General features: G+C 60.6%; 1 protein-coding gene across 1 annotated transcript; it reads left to right on the plus strand.

The window, feature by feature from the left end:
* Nucleotides 1-1,854: 1,854 nt before the first annotated feature.
* Nucleotides 1,855-10,258, plus strand: CABP7 (calcium binding protein 7). Its single transcript, XM_053959535.1, has 5 exons — nucleotides 1,855-2,666; nucleotides 6,673-6,816; nucleotides 8,142-8,254; nucleotides 9,013-9,166; nucleotides 9,307-10,258. Exons 1-5 carry the CDS (start codon nucleotides 2,558-2,560, stop codon nucleotides 9,432-9,434), a joined length of 648 nt encoding a protein of 215 aa, XP_053815510.1. The 5' UTR covers nucleotides 1,855-2,557; the 3' UTR covers nucleotides 9,435-10,258.
* The last annotated feature ends 2,975 nt before the right edge of the window (nucleotides 10,259-13,233 follow it).

Here is a 13,233-nt window from a genome sequence, read left to right on the forward strand (position 1 = left end):
CGGGTGCTGGGATCTCAACCGCAGTATCTGACACTGGAGACTCCCTGTGGGGCACAGATCCACATGCCCCAATCCCATCCCAAGCTCCAGGGGAGGAGGGAATTGGAGCAGAGTTGGAAAAATCCACCCCCAAGCCACGACTCCCCGGGAGGAACGACCCTGCCTTGGGAGCTGAGACCCCACAGCATCGGGAACTGCTCATCCCTGAAATCCCCTCTCCGGAGCGCGGCCGTGGTGGTTTTCTGCTGCGGGAGAGGGAAATTTCTCCCAACTAAAAAACAGCTTAAAGGGGACCCCAGCTGGCTGAAGCCAAGGGCGGCTGCAGCGGCAGCGCGGCCGGGAGGCAGCGCTGGGCTCCGGGAAGCCGCGGAGCCGGGTCCTGGCTGGTGTTCGGGGGGAGATGGAGGGCTCAGCACACGGGAGGCTGGAGCAGCCCGAAAATTCCCGGCAGCGGTGAATTGGATGAGGCTGAGCACGTGTCCGCGGCGACTGCAGGAGGCGAGGGGAGGCTTGGTGAAGCAGTTGTTGGAGCAGCAAGAATCCTATTCCAAGATTTTTGGGGTTCTTGTGGCAGTGCCAAGATGAGAGGCACATCTGCAGCCTGTCCAGCTGTGCCTCAGTTTCCCCATCGCTCTGACGCCTCCTTGGTGACCGGTGAGAACCTGGGAGGTGCCAACTGTTCCACTTTTCTCTCTTCCACCCTGTTCCAGCTCTGGGAATCGCATCTCTCCTCCCCCCAGGCCCTTCCCCCCCACCACGGCACCTCCAAATGTGCAGAGCAGGAGCCTTGGCAGCCTCCCTGTGCCACTGTCCCCACCTCCAGAGATGCCACCCAGGAACAGGGGACACTGTGATCCCCCATCTCCCAGTGGGCCGGGGTCTGCTGGGACAGCCCAGCCCAGGGAAGGAGGACAGCGGGATTTGGGAGGGAAGGTGTGCCCGGTCCTGGGAGCATTCCTTGCCGTGTGCCTGAGTGCAGGGATGTCACAGGGATGTCACAGGGATGTCACCGGGACACGGAGGCGGTGTGGACATGGCACGGTGGGGACCTGCCCTGGCTCAGGGAGCCCAGCTGTGATTAATCAACGTCCAAGTGAGAAATAAGGTGAAGAATGTGACTAAGGCTGGGGGCAAGCAGGAGATGACTGGAAAAGGTGACAGGGATGGAGGGCTTTGCTCCTGGCCCTGCTTCCTGCCTCTTCCACGGCTCATTCTTTCCCTGCAGTGGGAGCAGGAGGTCTGGCCGTGGGGTCCCTGTCACCCCGCAGCACCCCGGGGACCTGGGGGTGATGGCTGGCCCAGGGTGGCACATGCAGGGGCTTTGGGGTGGTGGCAGCCTGGGGTGCCAGGTGTGGGGACACAGGTATGACAGCTGTCCAGGCACGGGATGCCACGTGCAGGGACCTGGGGGTGACGACTGTCTGGGTTTGGGGTGCCACATGCAGGTGATGGCCTCTTGGGATGGTGACAGTCCCCGAAGCCTGCAGGGACCCTGGGACGGTGACTGCCCCACGAACAGGGTGCCATGTGAAGGGACCTCGGGGTGACAACTCCCTGGGCATGGCGTGCTGCATGTGGGGACATCGGGGTGACAGCTGCCGGGACAGGGGGTGTCACAGGGACCCCCAGCCCTGCCTGCCGACCCCCAGTCCCCCGCCAGCCCCCCCCCCCCCCCCCCGCGGCACCAGCATCTCCCACTCCCCCTCCCTGCGGCCCGGGACGCTCCCCCCTCATTGCCGCACTGCCCCCCCTCGCCGCCCCCCCGGGGGGAGGCCCCACCTCCCCCCCGCCCCCAGCCCCATTTCCCGGGCGGGACCGTTCAAAACCCGCCCGGCGCCGCCGCTCCCCGGATTCCGCCGCCGCTTCCCGGGGCCGGGGCCGAGGATGCTCCGGCTGCCGGCGGCGGCGGGGGGGCGGCGGGTGCGCGGCGGGGGCTGAACCGCGGCGGCAGCGAGCCCCGGCCTGCCCGGGACACTTGGCGGGGAGGAAGAAGAGGAGGAGGAGGAGGGAGGAGGAAGACGAAGAGGCCGCCTTCAGCCTCGGCCCCGCCATGCCGGGCCCCACCGGGGAGCGTGGCCCGGTGGTAGCGGCTCCCCGGGGGCTGTGAGCGGCCCGGGGCCGGCGGAAGGGGGGCCCCGGGAGGAGGTGGGGGGGGGGGGGGGGGCTCGGGGCGGAGGGGGCGCCCCGAGCGGCATGGCCAGAGCCGTCCCCCCCGCCGCCGCCGCTTCCACCAGGATTTAACCGGGGCTTGGATGCTTTCACCTCCCGTTTCCACTTCGGGAGGGCATGTGCGCGGGGGAAGCGGGCCGCCCCCAGCGGAGCCCCCCCGCGCCCTGACTCCACGGTGAGGGGCTCGGCCGCCAGCCCCGTCCCGCCACCGGCCCCGGAGGACGGGGAGCGCCCGCCCGCCCCGGCCCCCCCTGGCCGGTGGGTACCGGGCGGGGGGCGGCGGGTACCGGCAACTTGTGTTTAGCGTCCGGCGGTACCGACTGGGGGGAGCCCCCCCTCTACCCGACGAGATTTGGGTTTAAACTTTGGGTTTTGGGGAACCCCGAAGATGCCTTTCCACCCGGTGACGGCGGCGTTGATGTACCGGGGGATCTACACCGTCCCCAACATCCTCGCCGAGCAGCGCCCCGTGGAGATCCCCGAGGATGAGCTGGAGGGTGAGCGGGTTCGGGGGGCTGCGGAGGCTGCCTGGGGATCAGGGGGGATGAGGGAGACATCCCATGGGATTGCGGAGTGAGGCGGTTTGGGGGACCGGGAAGTCCATCCCGTGGGATGCGGCTGTGGGGGAGTCGGGGTGCGCGTTCCCCCGGCGCCGTGGGGAGGCTGAGGGCGAGCGGGATGCGGATGGATGGAGAAGGAGGAGGAGGAGAAGGAGGAGGGGAAGGAGGAAAGCTGAAGCGAGGAGGCGTGCGGGGGTCCCGGGCCCCCGGTTGTGGCAATATGACACAGCAGGGACCGCCGATAGTGGCGGGGGGCCGGTTTCCCCTCCGCGGCGCGGCGGGGTCACCCCCTCCCCGCTGTCATAATATGACAGTGGCTGGTGGCGCGGGGGACCCGAGCGGTGGCTGTCACCCGTGCCACCCCCCGGGTCACGGCAGCTCCACGCAGTCCCGGTGTCACCGGACTCCGGCCGGGAGGAGCGGCCGGCGGGGCTCTGCCCACTCGTGCGATGAGAGGGGCCGAGCTCATCTCGCTGCCACCAGAATGGCTTTTTCCACCCCAAAAGTTTGCCGGGGCGGCGGGACGGGCACTGGCGGTGCCCGGCTTTGGGGTGTCCCTGGGGAACCTGGGGGAAAGGGGTGCAGCAGCCCCGGCTCCAGACCGGCACTGGGGGGGAACTGAGCCACGGGGGGTGACCCCACACATGTCCCCGCTCTGCCTGGGGGGAGCACCCTTGGCCCAGCACCAAACCAGGAGCCCTCGGCATCCCTGTGGGGAAACTGAGGCAGGGAGCCACAGGGCTGGGGGGTGAGGAGAACCCCAAAATCCATTTGGGGGCCCCAAGCAGGTGCTCACACGAGTGTGCAAGGGCTGTGTGTGTGTGTGTGTGTGTGTGTGTGCAGCTCTGCAGGGTGTGCGTGTGCTCTGACGTGCCTGTCACAGTCTCACTGCAGGGGCTGTGTGTGTGTGCACAGGCAAGGCACACCCCCTTCACACGGTGCTGCGGGTGTGCTCACACATCTGAGTGGTCACACTTCTGAGTGGTCACACATCTGTGTGCTCACACATCGTATGCACGTGCATGGCCTCGCTGCAGGGTGGCTCTGTGTGTGTGGCTGTGCCAGTGCCAGTGTCACTGTGTGTGTGGCTGTGCCGTTCTCTGTGCTGGGCCAATGTTTGTGTCACTGCAGCACGTGTGTGTGCCCATGCACAGCCTGGCTGCAGGAGGTGTTGGTGTGAGTGTGCACACGCACAGCGTCACAGCAGGACGGGCTGGTACGCACAGCCCTGCTGCAGAGGGTGTTTGTGTGCCTGTGCATGAGCACAGCGTCGCTGCAACGTGCTGGGGTGTGTGTGTGTGTGCGTGTGTGTGTGTGTGTGTGTGCAAACACCAGCACAGCTTTACTGCAATGGGGTTCTGTCTGTGTGCACGCACAAGTGCAGCTGTGCACAGTGTTTGTGTGTCTGTGTGCACAAGTGCAGCATCGCCGTGACGTGTTTGTGCAGGTCCGTGCGTGTGCACATGCAAGTGCAGCACCATTGCAGGGGGTGTGGGTGTGCAGGCACAGGGATGTCACTGCAGGGGGTTTGTGTGTGTTTCTGCATGTATGTACTTGCACAAATGCAGCTGTGCCGGGTGTTGGTGTGTGCACACACAGGTGCAGCACCAATGCATCGTGGCTGTGCACGTCCATGCGTGTGCACAAGTGCGGCACTACTGCAAGGGAAGTGTGTGTGTACAGGCACCAGTATCTCAGTGCAAGGTGTTCGTGTGTTTGTGCACACGTACAGGTGCATCTGTGCAAGGTGTCGGGGTGTGCACGCACAGGTACAGCATCACTGCGAGGTGTCAGGGTGTGCTGCATCCATGCACATGCACGTCCCTGCACGGGGGCTGTGAGTGCACCCGTGTGTGTGTGTGTGCACCCATGTGTGTGTGTGTGCGTGCACCCGTGTGTGTGTGTGTGTGTGCACCCATGTGTGTGTGTGTGCGTGCACCCGTGTGTGTGTGTGTGTGTGCACCCATGTGTGTGTGTGTGTGTGCACCTCTGTGTGTGCGTGCACCCGTGTGTGTGTGTGCACCCGTGTGTGTGTGTATGCACCCGTGTGTGTGTGTGCACCCTTGTGTGTGTGTGCACCCGTGTGTGTGTGCATGAGCACATCGCTCCGAGGTGTTGGGGTGTGTTCGCACACTCACATGCGTCACTGCAAGGTGTGTGTGCACACAGGCACAGCGTCACTGTGACATGGTTCTGGCTGTGTCCCTGTGTGTGCACGCACAGTGCACACACAAGGGGTGTCTGTCTGTGTGTGTATTTGTGTGTGTGTGTGTTTGCACACCTGGGCACATCCCTGCAAGGGATGTGTGACACCAGTACAGCATCACCATAAGGAATGTGTCTGTCTGTGTGTCTGTGTGTGCACAGCTCCAGTGTCACTGCCAGGGGTGTCCCAGCCTCGCTGCAGTGGGGTCTGTGTGAGTCCTGCAGCTGTCTGTCCGTGTGTGTCCGTGTGTCTGTCTGTGTGTGCTCACACCCCTCCATGTGCCCACTCCCCGTGTCCCTGCACCAGCTGTTGTCCCAGTTCACCCAGTCCCCAGGGTCCCAGTGTCGTGTCCCCTCAGCACCCACCTGTGCCAGACACCCACGGGCTCCCACCTCCTCCCGTCCCCCTGGTTTGGGGACACTGGTGACATCCTGACATGGCTTCACACTGGGTCTGAGCAGGCTCAGGGCACAGCTGGGGCAGGGGGTGCTCAATGAGGAGCCTGGCCACTGTCAGGACATGTCCTTGTGTGTCCCCCAACATCCTGAACCATCTGATGAGGAGCTACCTTGGAGCTCTTTGGGATGAGCATCCTTGAAGGATGAATTTTGGGGGTGCCTGGAGTGTAGTGAGGCCCCCCAGGAGCACAGGGAGAAGCTGGAGGATCTCCCTGCCCAGGCAGGGACACTGGCCATGGAGAAGCTCAGGCTGACAGGCCAAAATCTCACAAAACTCCCCCAAAACACCTTGAAGACGTCACTGATGTGACACCATCCAGGCAGGGATGTTTCCAAGCACTTGGGGTCAGCACTGTCACCCAATATGGGTTTTCTCCCCCAAACCCAAAGTTCACAGCCCATTTCTCCTGCTTGGATCTTCCAGCACGAATCCCCCTGGCAGCCACATGGAGAAGGAAGAGGCACCAACATCCTGGCCTGGCTTCCCACTGTCCCCCAGCACAAATTCCCTGGTCCTTCTTTTCCATCAGCCTGGTTCCAGCTTTGCACATCAGGTGACATCAAAAAGCCAAAAACTGCCCCAAAAAGGAGCAGAGTCCTGAGTGCAGCAAGAGGTGGGGTGGAGTCAAGGGACTCAGGCCATGCCTCAGTTTCCCCTCAGCATCTCCCTGCCATCCTGCTGGGATCTTCCCCCACATCCCAAGGGTTCCTGTTGAGCCAGAAACCCCCAAACCCCCCACTTCCATCCTCCTCTGCACTGGACAGGGCAAAACACTGCAGCAATTTCATCAAGATTTGGGATTTTTTTTTTTGCGTGAAGAGTGGCACAGCTCCAGCACCCACCCCTGTGCACCCAGGATGGGGGCACAGACACACCCGAAGACCATGGGGCACAATCCCACCCCGGGACCCCGGGATGGGGACAGTCCCCAGCCCCCATGGATCCTGAGGAATGTTCCCGGCTGGATGCTGCAGCACCGTGGGGATGCCCCCAGCGACAGTGCCCACCTGGTGGCACCCCAAGCTCAGGCACATCCAGGGATGTGTTCTTAGGGCAGAATGCCGCAGTTTCAGCTGTGGCAGTAGCGAGGGCAGGGTGGGTGCGGCGAGCGGGTGCCTGGAATTGGTACAAATATTCAGAGTCTGTTGGGCAGGTGGGACCCTGCTGGGGAGGTTGGGGGCTCCACGCTGGCCGGGGGGGCCAGGTGGGATCCCCACAGGGGTTCTGTGGGTGCTGGAGTGGGAAGCTCAGCCAGACTCATTCCTGCTCCCCCCACAGAGATCCGGGAAGCCTTCAAGGTGTTCGACCGCGACGGCAATGGGTTCATCTCTAAGCAGGAGCTGGGCACGGCCATGCGCTCCCTGGGGTACATGCCCAACGAGGTGGAGCTGGAGGTCATCATCCAGCGCCTCGACATGGACGGTAGGACCCCGGCAACTCGGGATGGGGACAGGGACGGGATCCCCAGCTGGGAGAAACACACAATTCTCCTGTATTTCCACCCCATGTGCTGGACACGAAACGGGATGTGGGATGAGCCTGACCCAGGCTCTGCCTCCCGCTGGAGCCTCCCGCTCATCCATCATCATCATCATTGCCACTGCAGCTTTGTTTGGGATGATTTAAGGATCCTGGATGTTTTGTGGGATTGTTAAACCTGCTGGGACCCCGCTGCCGAGGCTGGATCCTGCACCCAGGAGTGGATCCTGCACTCTGGGTCGTGTCCTCAGCACCCATCTCCCTCCAGCACTCGCTGCCACCGTGACCCTGTCCCCACCCCTCCCTCGCCCATAGGGACCTGAAAGAGCTCCTTAATTTATTGCTTTTCCTTTTTTCCCCCATTTAAAAGCCTTTCCGGCAGCGCTGCCAAGGCGCCGCTCCCCTCATTACTCATCGTTAGTGCTGCCCTGACAGCCCCATGCCAGCGTCCCCGCTGCCAGGGGACATGGCCAAGAACGGCCACCAAGCACCCCCAGGGTCACAGCCACCCCCAGGGTCACAGCCACCACTGGGGTCCCTGCTGGAGTTGGGGTCCCTGCTGGAATTCAGGGTCCAACAGCTGTTCAGAGTCCTGGACAGTGTTGGGCTTCCCCAACCAGTACTGGGGGCTCCAGGTGACAGTGGGTGTCCCCAGGTCCCATTGGAAAGGGGGCCCAAATGGCATTGGGGGTCCCCAGTGAATACTGGGGGTCCCTACATGGCAATGAGAGTCCCAGCCAGCACTGAGGACCCCAGCCAGTGTTGCCATCCCAGCTGGTGTTGGGGACACCAAACTTCGTTAGAGGTCCCCACCCAGTGTTGGAGTCCCTGGTTGATTTTGGGTGTCCTCAGCCAACATTTGTGGTCCCCAGTTAGCCCTGGGAGACCTCCAGATGACATTGAGGTCCCAGCTGGAATCAGAGTCCAGCTCATGTTCATGTCCTGGATGATATTTGGTTTCCCCAGACAGCACTGGGGTCCCAGATCACATTTTGGGGGGACTAGGTGGTATTAGGGTGTCCCTAGCCCACACTGAGTGTCCCCAGTTGGCCCTGGGGCCCTGGTTGGCACTGGGGACCCCATCCAATGCTGGGCATCCTGGTCAAAGTTGGAAGTTCCCTAAATTTGCTGGAGGTGCCCAGCTGATCCTGGAGTCCTCAACTGGTTTTGGGGATCTGTGACCACCCACGGGGCCTCTTCTGGGAGGGGGAGTGTCCCATGTGCCCCATGCCCAGGCAGGGGGTGACAGCCACTCCCATGTCCCGCAGGTGACGGGCAGGTGGACTTCGAGGAGTTTGTGACATTGCTGGGGCCCAAGCTCTCCACCTCGGGCATCCCAGAGAAGTTCCACGGTACCGACTTCGACACCGTCTTCTGGAAGGTAGGGAAACCCCGAGCCCCACGGGAAAGCAGGGACACCCCCAGCCCCCATGTGAAGGTAGGGACACCCCCAGCCCCTCCTGGGGCATCACCCCAGAACCTGCACCAGGGAAGGCTCAGAGTCAGGGCCAAGGTTTGAGTTGGGATCAGGGATAGGATGAGTGTCAAGGCTGGAATTGGGGTTGGGTTGATGGTGAAAGTCAGGCTCTGGGTCAAGGACGAGGTTAGGATTGGTTTAAGAGTCAGGACTGGGTTTAAGATTAGGGTTAGAGTCAAGCTCAGGCTCAGACTCCAGTTTAGGGTTAGTATAAACCTTGGGGTCAGGGTCAGCAGTGGTTTAAGGGTTGGGGTTAGGGCCATGTTTAGGATCAGGGTTGGGGTTGGAGTCAGGGATAGGATGAGGATTGGGATCAGGTTTAATGGTGGGGCCAGGGTCAGGATTGGGGTCAGGAAGAGGAACAGGGTCAGGATTGAGGTCAAGGTCAGGAGTGGGGTCAGGGTCAGGATCACAATGAGGTTCAGGATTAGTGTCAGGGTGCACTCCCCTGAGCTCCTGTGCCCCTGTCACAAACAGGGCCACATTTGGTGCCAGCACCCTCTGGTGCCCTTCGCTCTGCTGGGGGTCACCAGGACACCAGGCCTTTCCCAGACAATTCCAGGGTGGTCCACCCAAACCACCACATCCAAAGGTTCTGGGGGACCCCGGAGCCCCCTGTTCTGCCGGCCATGGGGTCACCCTGAGCCCCCGGTCCCCGGCAGTGTGACATGCAGAAACTGACGGTGGACGAGCTGAAGCGGCTGCTGTACGACACCTTCTGCGAGCACCTGTCCATGAAGGACATCGAGAACATCATCATGACGGAGGAGGAGAGCCACATGGGCACAGCCGAGGAGTGCCCCGTCGACGTGGAGAGTGAGTGCCGGGCACCGGGAATGCCAAAAGCCGCCAATCCCCCCATGGGGATGCCAAACCATGGGGATAGCACTGGTTACTCTTTGTACAAGGAGAGTGTATTTGGGATTGGGGTAACGCGGTGTTTGTCCCACCCCCAGCCTGCTCCAGCCAGCAGATCCGCCAGACCTGCGTGCGGAAGAGCCTCATCTGCGCCTTCGCCATTGCCTTCATCATCAGCGTGATGCTCATCGCCGCCAACCAGGTGCTGCGCAGCGGGATGAAGTAACGGGGCGCCCCCGCCGCCGGGGACCCGCAGCGACAGCGAGGAGGAGACACCTATAAATATCTATAAATATCTCTATGTACATCCATCTGTGGCCCAGAGACGTGACCCTCCCGGGCGGGGGGCAGCCGAGGGGACAGAGCCGCGCCGGGGCCCCGCTGTGCCGGGCGCTGCCGTCGCTGCTGCTCGCAGAGCACGGAGACTTTGGTACCGACACCGACACACCGACCCCCCCTCGCCAGACAAAATCCGACCCGTGAGTGCATGTGACGTGCATGGAGCCCCGTGAGCCCCCTCCCCGCGCCGGGCCGGCGGCCCCTCCCGCGGCGGATCCCGTCGGATTCTCCGATCTAGCGTTAGAGCTCATATTTAGGATAAACCAAATCATCCCCTAAGCAATACACGCGCCTGAGATGGTTCCTAGAGCCGGGAGCGTTTGCATGGACTTGGCTGCCAAGGGCTGGATTCCACCCCCCCCAAAAGCCCCTCCCTGTCCCCGTGCCGTGCCTCGGTTTCCCCACCTGCCCGGTGCGGGGACATTCCTGACCTCCTGCTTGATGCACTTTGAGCCGACCCCCCTTGGGAAGAGCCGGAGCGACCCCAAGGCCGGGAAGCCCCGCACGCCCCGGAACCCCCCAGCCTGTATGTAGCACCCACCTGGGCACGGACTGGTTTGGATTTGGGGCCGTTTCTCATTCTTTGGAGTTTTTGGGGTTTTTGGGGTGGTGTTTTTGGTTTTGGTTGGTTTTTTGTTGTTTTTTTTTTTTTTTTTTTTTTTTTCCTTCCTGGTTGGTTGTTTCTGATCTGAAATAAAACTCGGATTTCTGAAGCGCTCTGGGCTGCAGGGGCTCCTGGAGATGCTGGGGTGGAGGGAGAGGGGGTGGGGCCCTGGGAGCACCTGTGGGTGCTGCTGAGTCCTCCTGGCACGGGAGGTGGGCACTGCTTTGGCGGGCTGTGATCCCCAGGACTCCGGGGGCTGGAGCATTCCTAAACTTTGGGGCAGCGGGACCTGGCTCCTTCCCAGCAGCTCCCATGTCCCCCACCCCACTTCAGCTGTGGATCCTGCTACAGGTCCTGCCTCTTCCCATGGATCCCAGTGGTTTCATCCCCCTCTCCACATCTCATGCCTGATATTTTATGTTTGGTTTGATGAATGTTTCACTCCCCTTTGCCTTGACGGGGAGGATGCTCAGCCCAAGCTGCTTCCCAGAAGTGCTTTCACCTGGGTTAACAGTAATTCCAGCAGGAACCAGGATCTGTCTGCGGCGCTCAGAGAGGCTCCACAGGGTCACAATTCCTGGGCCAAGCTGGGGATCCTGCCCCAAGGCTGGTGGCGGGGAGCACCCTGTTACTCCTGATTTACACCACTGAGGCCTGGCCCTGGTGTGAGCCCTCCAGGCTGAGGGACATCGGGAATGTCACATCTGTGTGCCCTGTGGGAGCCCATTCCCACCTAATGGATCGCCCTCCCCGAGCCCCCAGCGATGCATTTTTAATGGCAAAGAGATTAAACAAATAAATAAAAAACAGGGAAGTGCTTGGGGCTGGGAGAGAATCAGGCAAAGCTGCTGCTCCCCTATTATGGGGCTGGAGGAGCCCATCCCAGGACACTGGGGCTGGGACATCCCCACCTTCACCTCCCTGGCTGCTCCCATGGGGAAAACTCATTTCCTTGCACCAGCATAGGAATTCCCACCCTGCAGCACCACGTGGGGGGGTGGGGGACACCCCATTTTTGGGATGCCAGGAGGAACTGGTGGCATTTTATTGATTTGGGGTTTGGGTGGGGCCTTTTTTTGATCTTCTCTAATTTATCAAACAAATTGAAGTGAACGTCCAAATGAGAAATGGAAATGGGAAGTGCTCCACGGCAATGAAATCACTCCGGCTGCCTTGCAAAGTGCGGGAGGCTCCACATCCGTAATGAAATTTCATCCATCTCCCGTAGAAAGTTTGGATTTTTTATGGACTGGCATTTCCAAATGAGCCACGTGGCCTCAGAGACATGTGTATATATATTTTTTTTTATTTTTAACCAGGTCTATTATAGACACTGTGAATAAACATAAGAGAAGGAAAAAAAAAACCAATACAATTTAATTTGCCAGGAAATACAGTAATGTAAAAGAAAAAATTAGATAAAATTAGATAAAAGGAATAACGCCATCCCCCAAGCTTAGCGTTTCAAAGCTGCTCAATTGATTTTAATGGGAATCGGCAGAACGGATTTCTTGGGGCAGGTTTGGAATGGCAGCTCCCGATCCTGGAGCAGGCGGGATGCCGGAGCGGGGTCCCAGCCGCGTCCCTGCTCTGCCGCAGAGGCAATGGATCGCTGCGGCTGCTGCAACAGAGGTGCTCCGGGATAACTCAATTAAGGGACCGCCAGGAAAGGCAAAAACAACGGGAATGTGCCGGGAGGTGGGGGCTGCTGCGGGAGAGGGGAGGTGGGAGGGAGCAGGACCCTGCATGGGACATGGGGACAACAGAGTAAAAGTGGCAGCAACCCCAGCGTGGGTTGCAGGGCTGCGATTCCATAGCTCTGGGGAGTGTTTGAGATAGGAAGGGAAGAAGTTGGTAATGGTTGTTTCTCTTGTGCTGCAAGTGTGGGATGGGCTCAGCTCCACCCTTGTCCTGGTCCCATTTCCATCCCTCTCCTTGTCCCATTCTCTGTCTCCATCCCCAGTGCCATCCTCAGTCCCACTCCCATCCTTATTTCCATTCCTCTCTCTGTCCCTTTCCCCTCTCCCCATCCCCACTGCTGTCCCATCCTCATCCCTGTCCCATCCTCATCCCTGACCACTCCCCATTCCCATTCCCTTGCTTATTTCCATCCCTGCCTCAATCCCCATCCTTGACCCTATCTCTACCCCCATTCCAATCCTTTTGTCCATGCCTCTCTCTGTCCTGTCCTCACCCCAGTCCACATGCTGTCCCCATTCCCACTCCTGCTCCTGTCCCCCTCTCTCCCAGCAAGAGCTGCCAGAGGACACGGGCAGAGCCCAGCGGGGCTGCGCTTGGCAGGGGCCCAGCAGCCGCTCATTTCCCTAAAAGCTTCCCGATAAATTACTCCAGCTCTTGCTCCAGCAAAGGCACTTTGGCTCAGGCTTCACTATTGGGCAGCAGCTCCTCACCCCCACCCCGGGGACGGTGAGTCCATCCCTGCAGCATCCCTTGGGATCGGGTACCAGCCATCCCTGCGGGAAGGAGCCACAGCCCCATCCTGCTTTGGTGTCCTCCTCCCGCAGCCTTTCCCCATGGATGAGCCCACAGAGGCTGTTTCCCACCCTGCTGGGATGATCCATGGCATTGTCACCTCCTGCAACCTGCTGTAACACACACCCCACAGATCCTGAAATTCCCAGCCTCCTCCTCCCCCCCGGGAGTTACACAGCTCCATGAATCCACAACATCCTGCAGGTGATGCCGGGCTCGGCCCATTGGCCACACATCCTGCAGTTTTTGTGGGAAAACCCCAACTTTAATGAATCCCCCTTGGCAGTCCCTATCATCTTCCCCTGGACAGGTTGGAGCTCAGCAGGGAATGTTCCTGCTCTTGCCTTTCAGCCTTTATTGGGAATTTCTGCTTCCAGAGGAGCTCAATTCCTTTGGAGCAAGGAAGAGCATGGAAAGGCTGTGGCTGTTGTGTTTTACACTGGAATTTTAATTTACATTTGGGTTCCAGAGCTTACCCAGAGAACTCTATCTAATTTAAGCTGGATCTGGGGAGCCCTGAAGTTTGGAAGTGTTGGGTAAAAGAACCCCTCCTGGATCAGCTGGAAAACCCACCAGGACTGGAGCACAT

The sequence above is a fragment of the Vidua chalybeata genome, chromosome 18 (assembly GCF_026979565.1).
Source record: "Vidua chalybeata isolate OUT-0048 chromosome 18, bVidCha1 merged haplotype, whole genome shotgun sequence".
NCBI classification, from domain to species: domain Eukaryota; kingdom Metazoa; phylum Chordata; class Aves; order Passeriformes; family Viduidae; genus Vidua; species Vidua chalybeata.

What these genes read in the sequence shown, in the direction of transcription:
- CABP7 (XM_053959535.1), top strand. Translation starts at nt 2,558, where the DNA reads ATGCCTTTCCACCCGGTGACGGCGGCGTTGATGTACCGGGGGATCTAC. An exon ending in CCCCGAGGATGAGCTGGAGG is followed by an intron (nt 2,667 to 6,672) that starts GTGAGCGGGTTC and finishes CTCCCCCCACAG; the next exon opens with AGATCCGGGAAGCCTTCAAG. An exon ending in TCGACACCGTCTTCTGGAAG is followed by an intron (nt 8,255 to 9,012) that starts GTAGGGAAACCC and finishes GGTCCCCGGCAG; the next exon opens with TGTGACATGCAGAAACTGAC.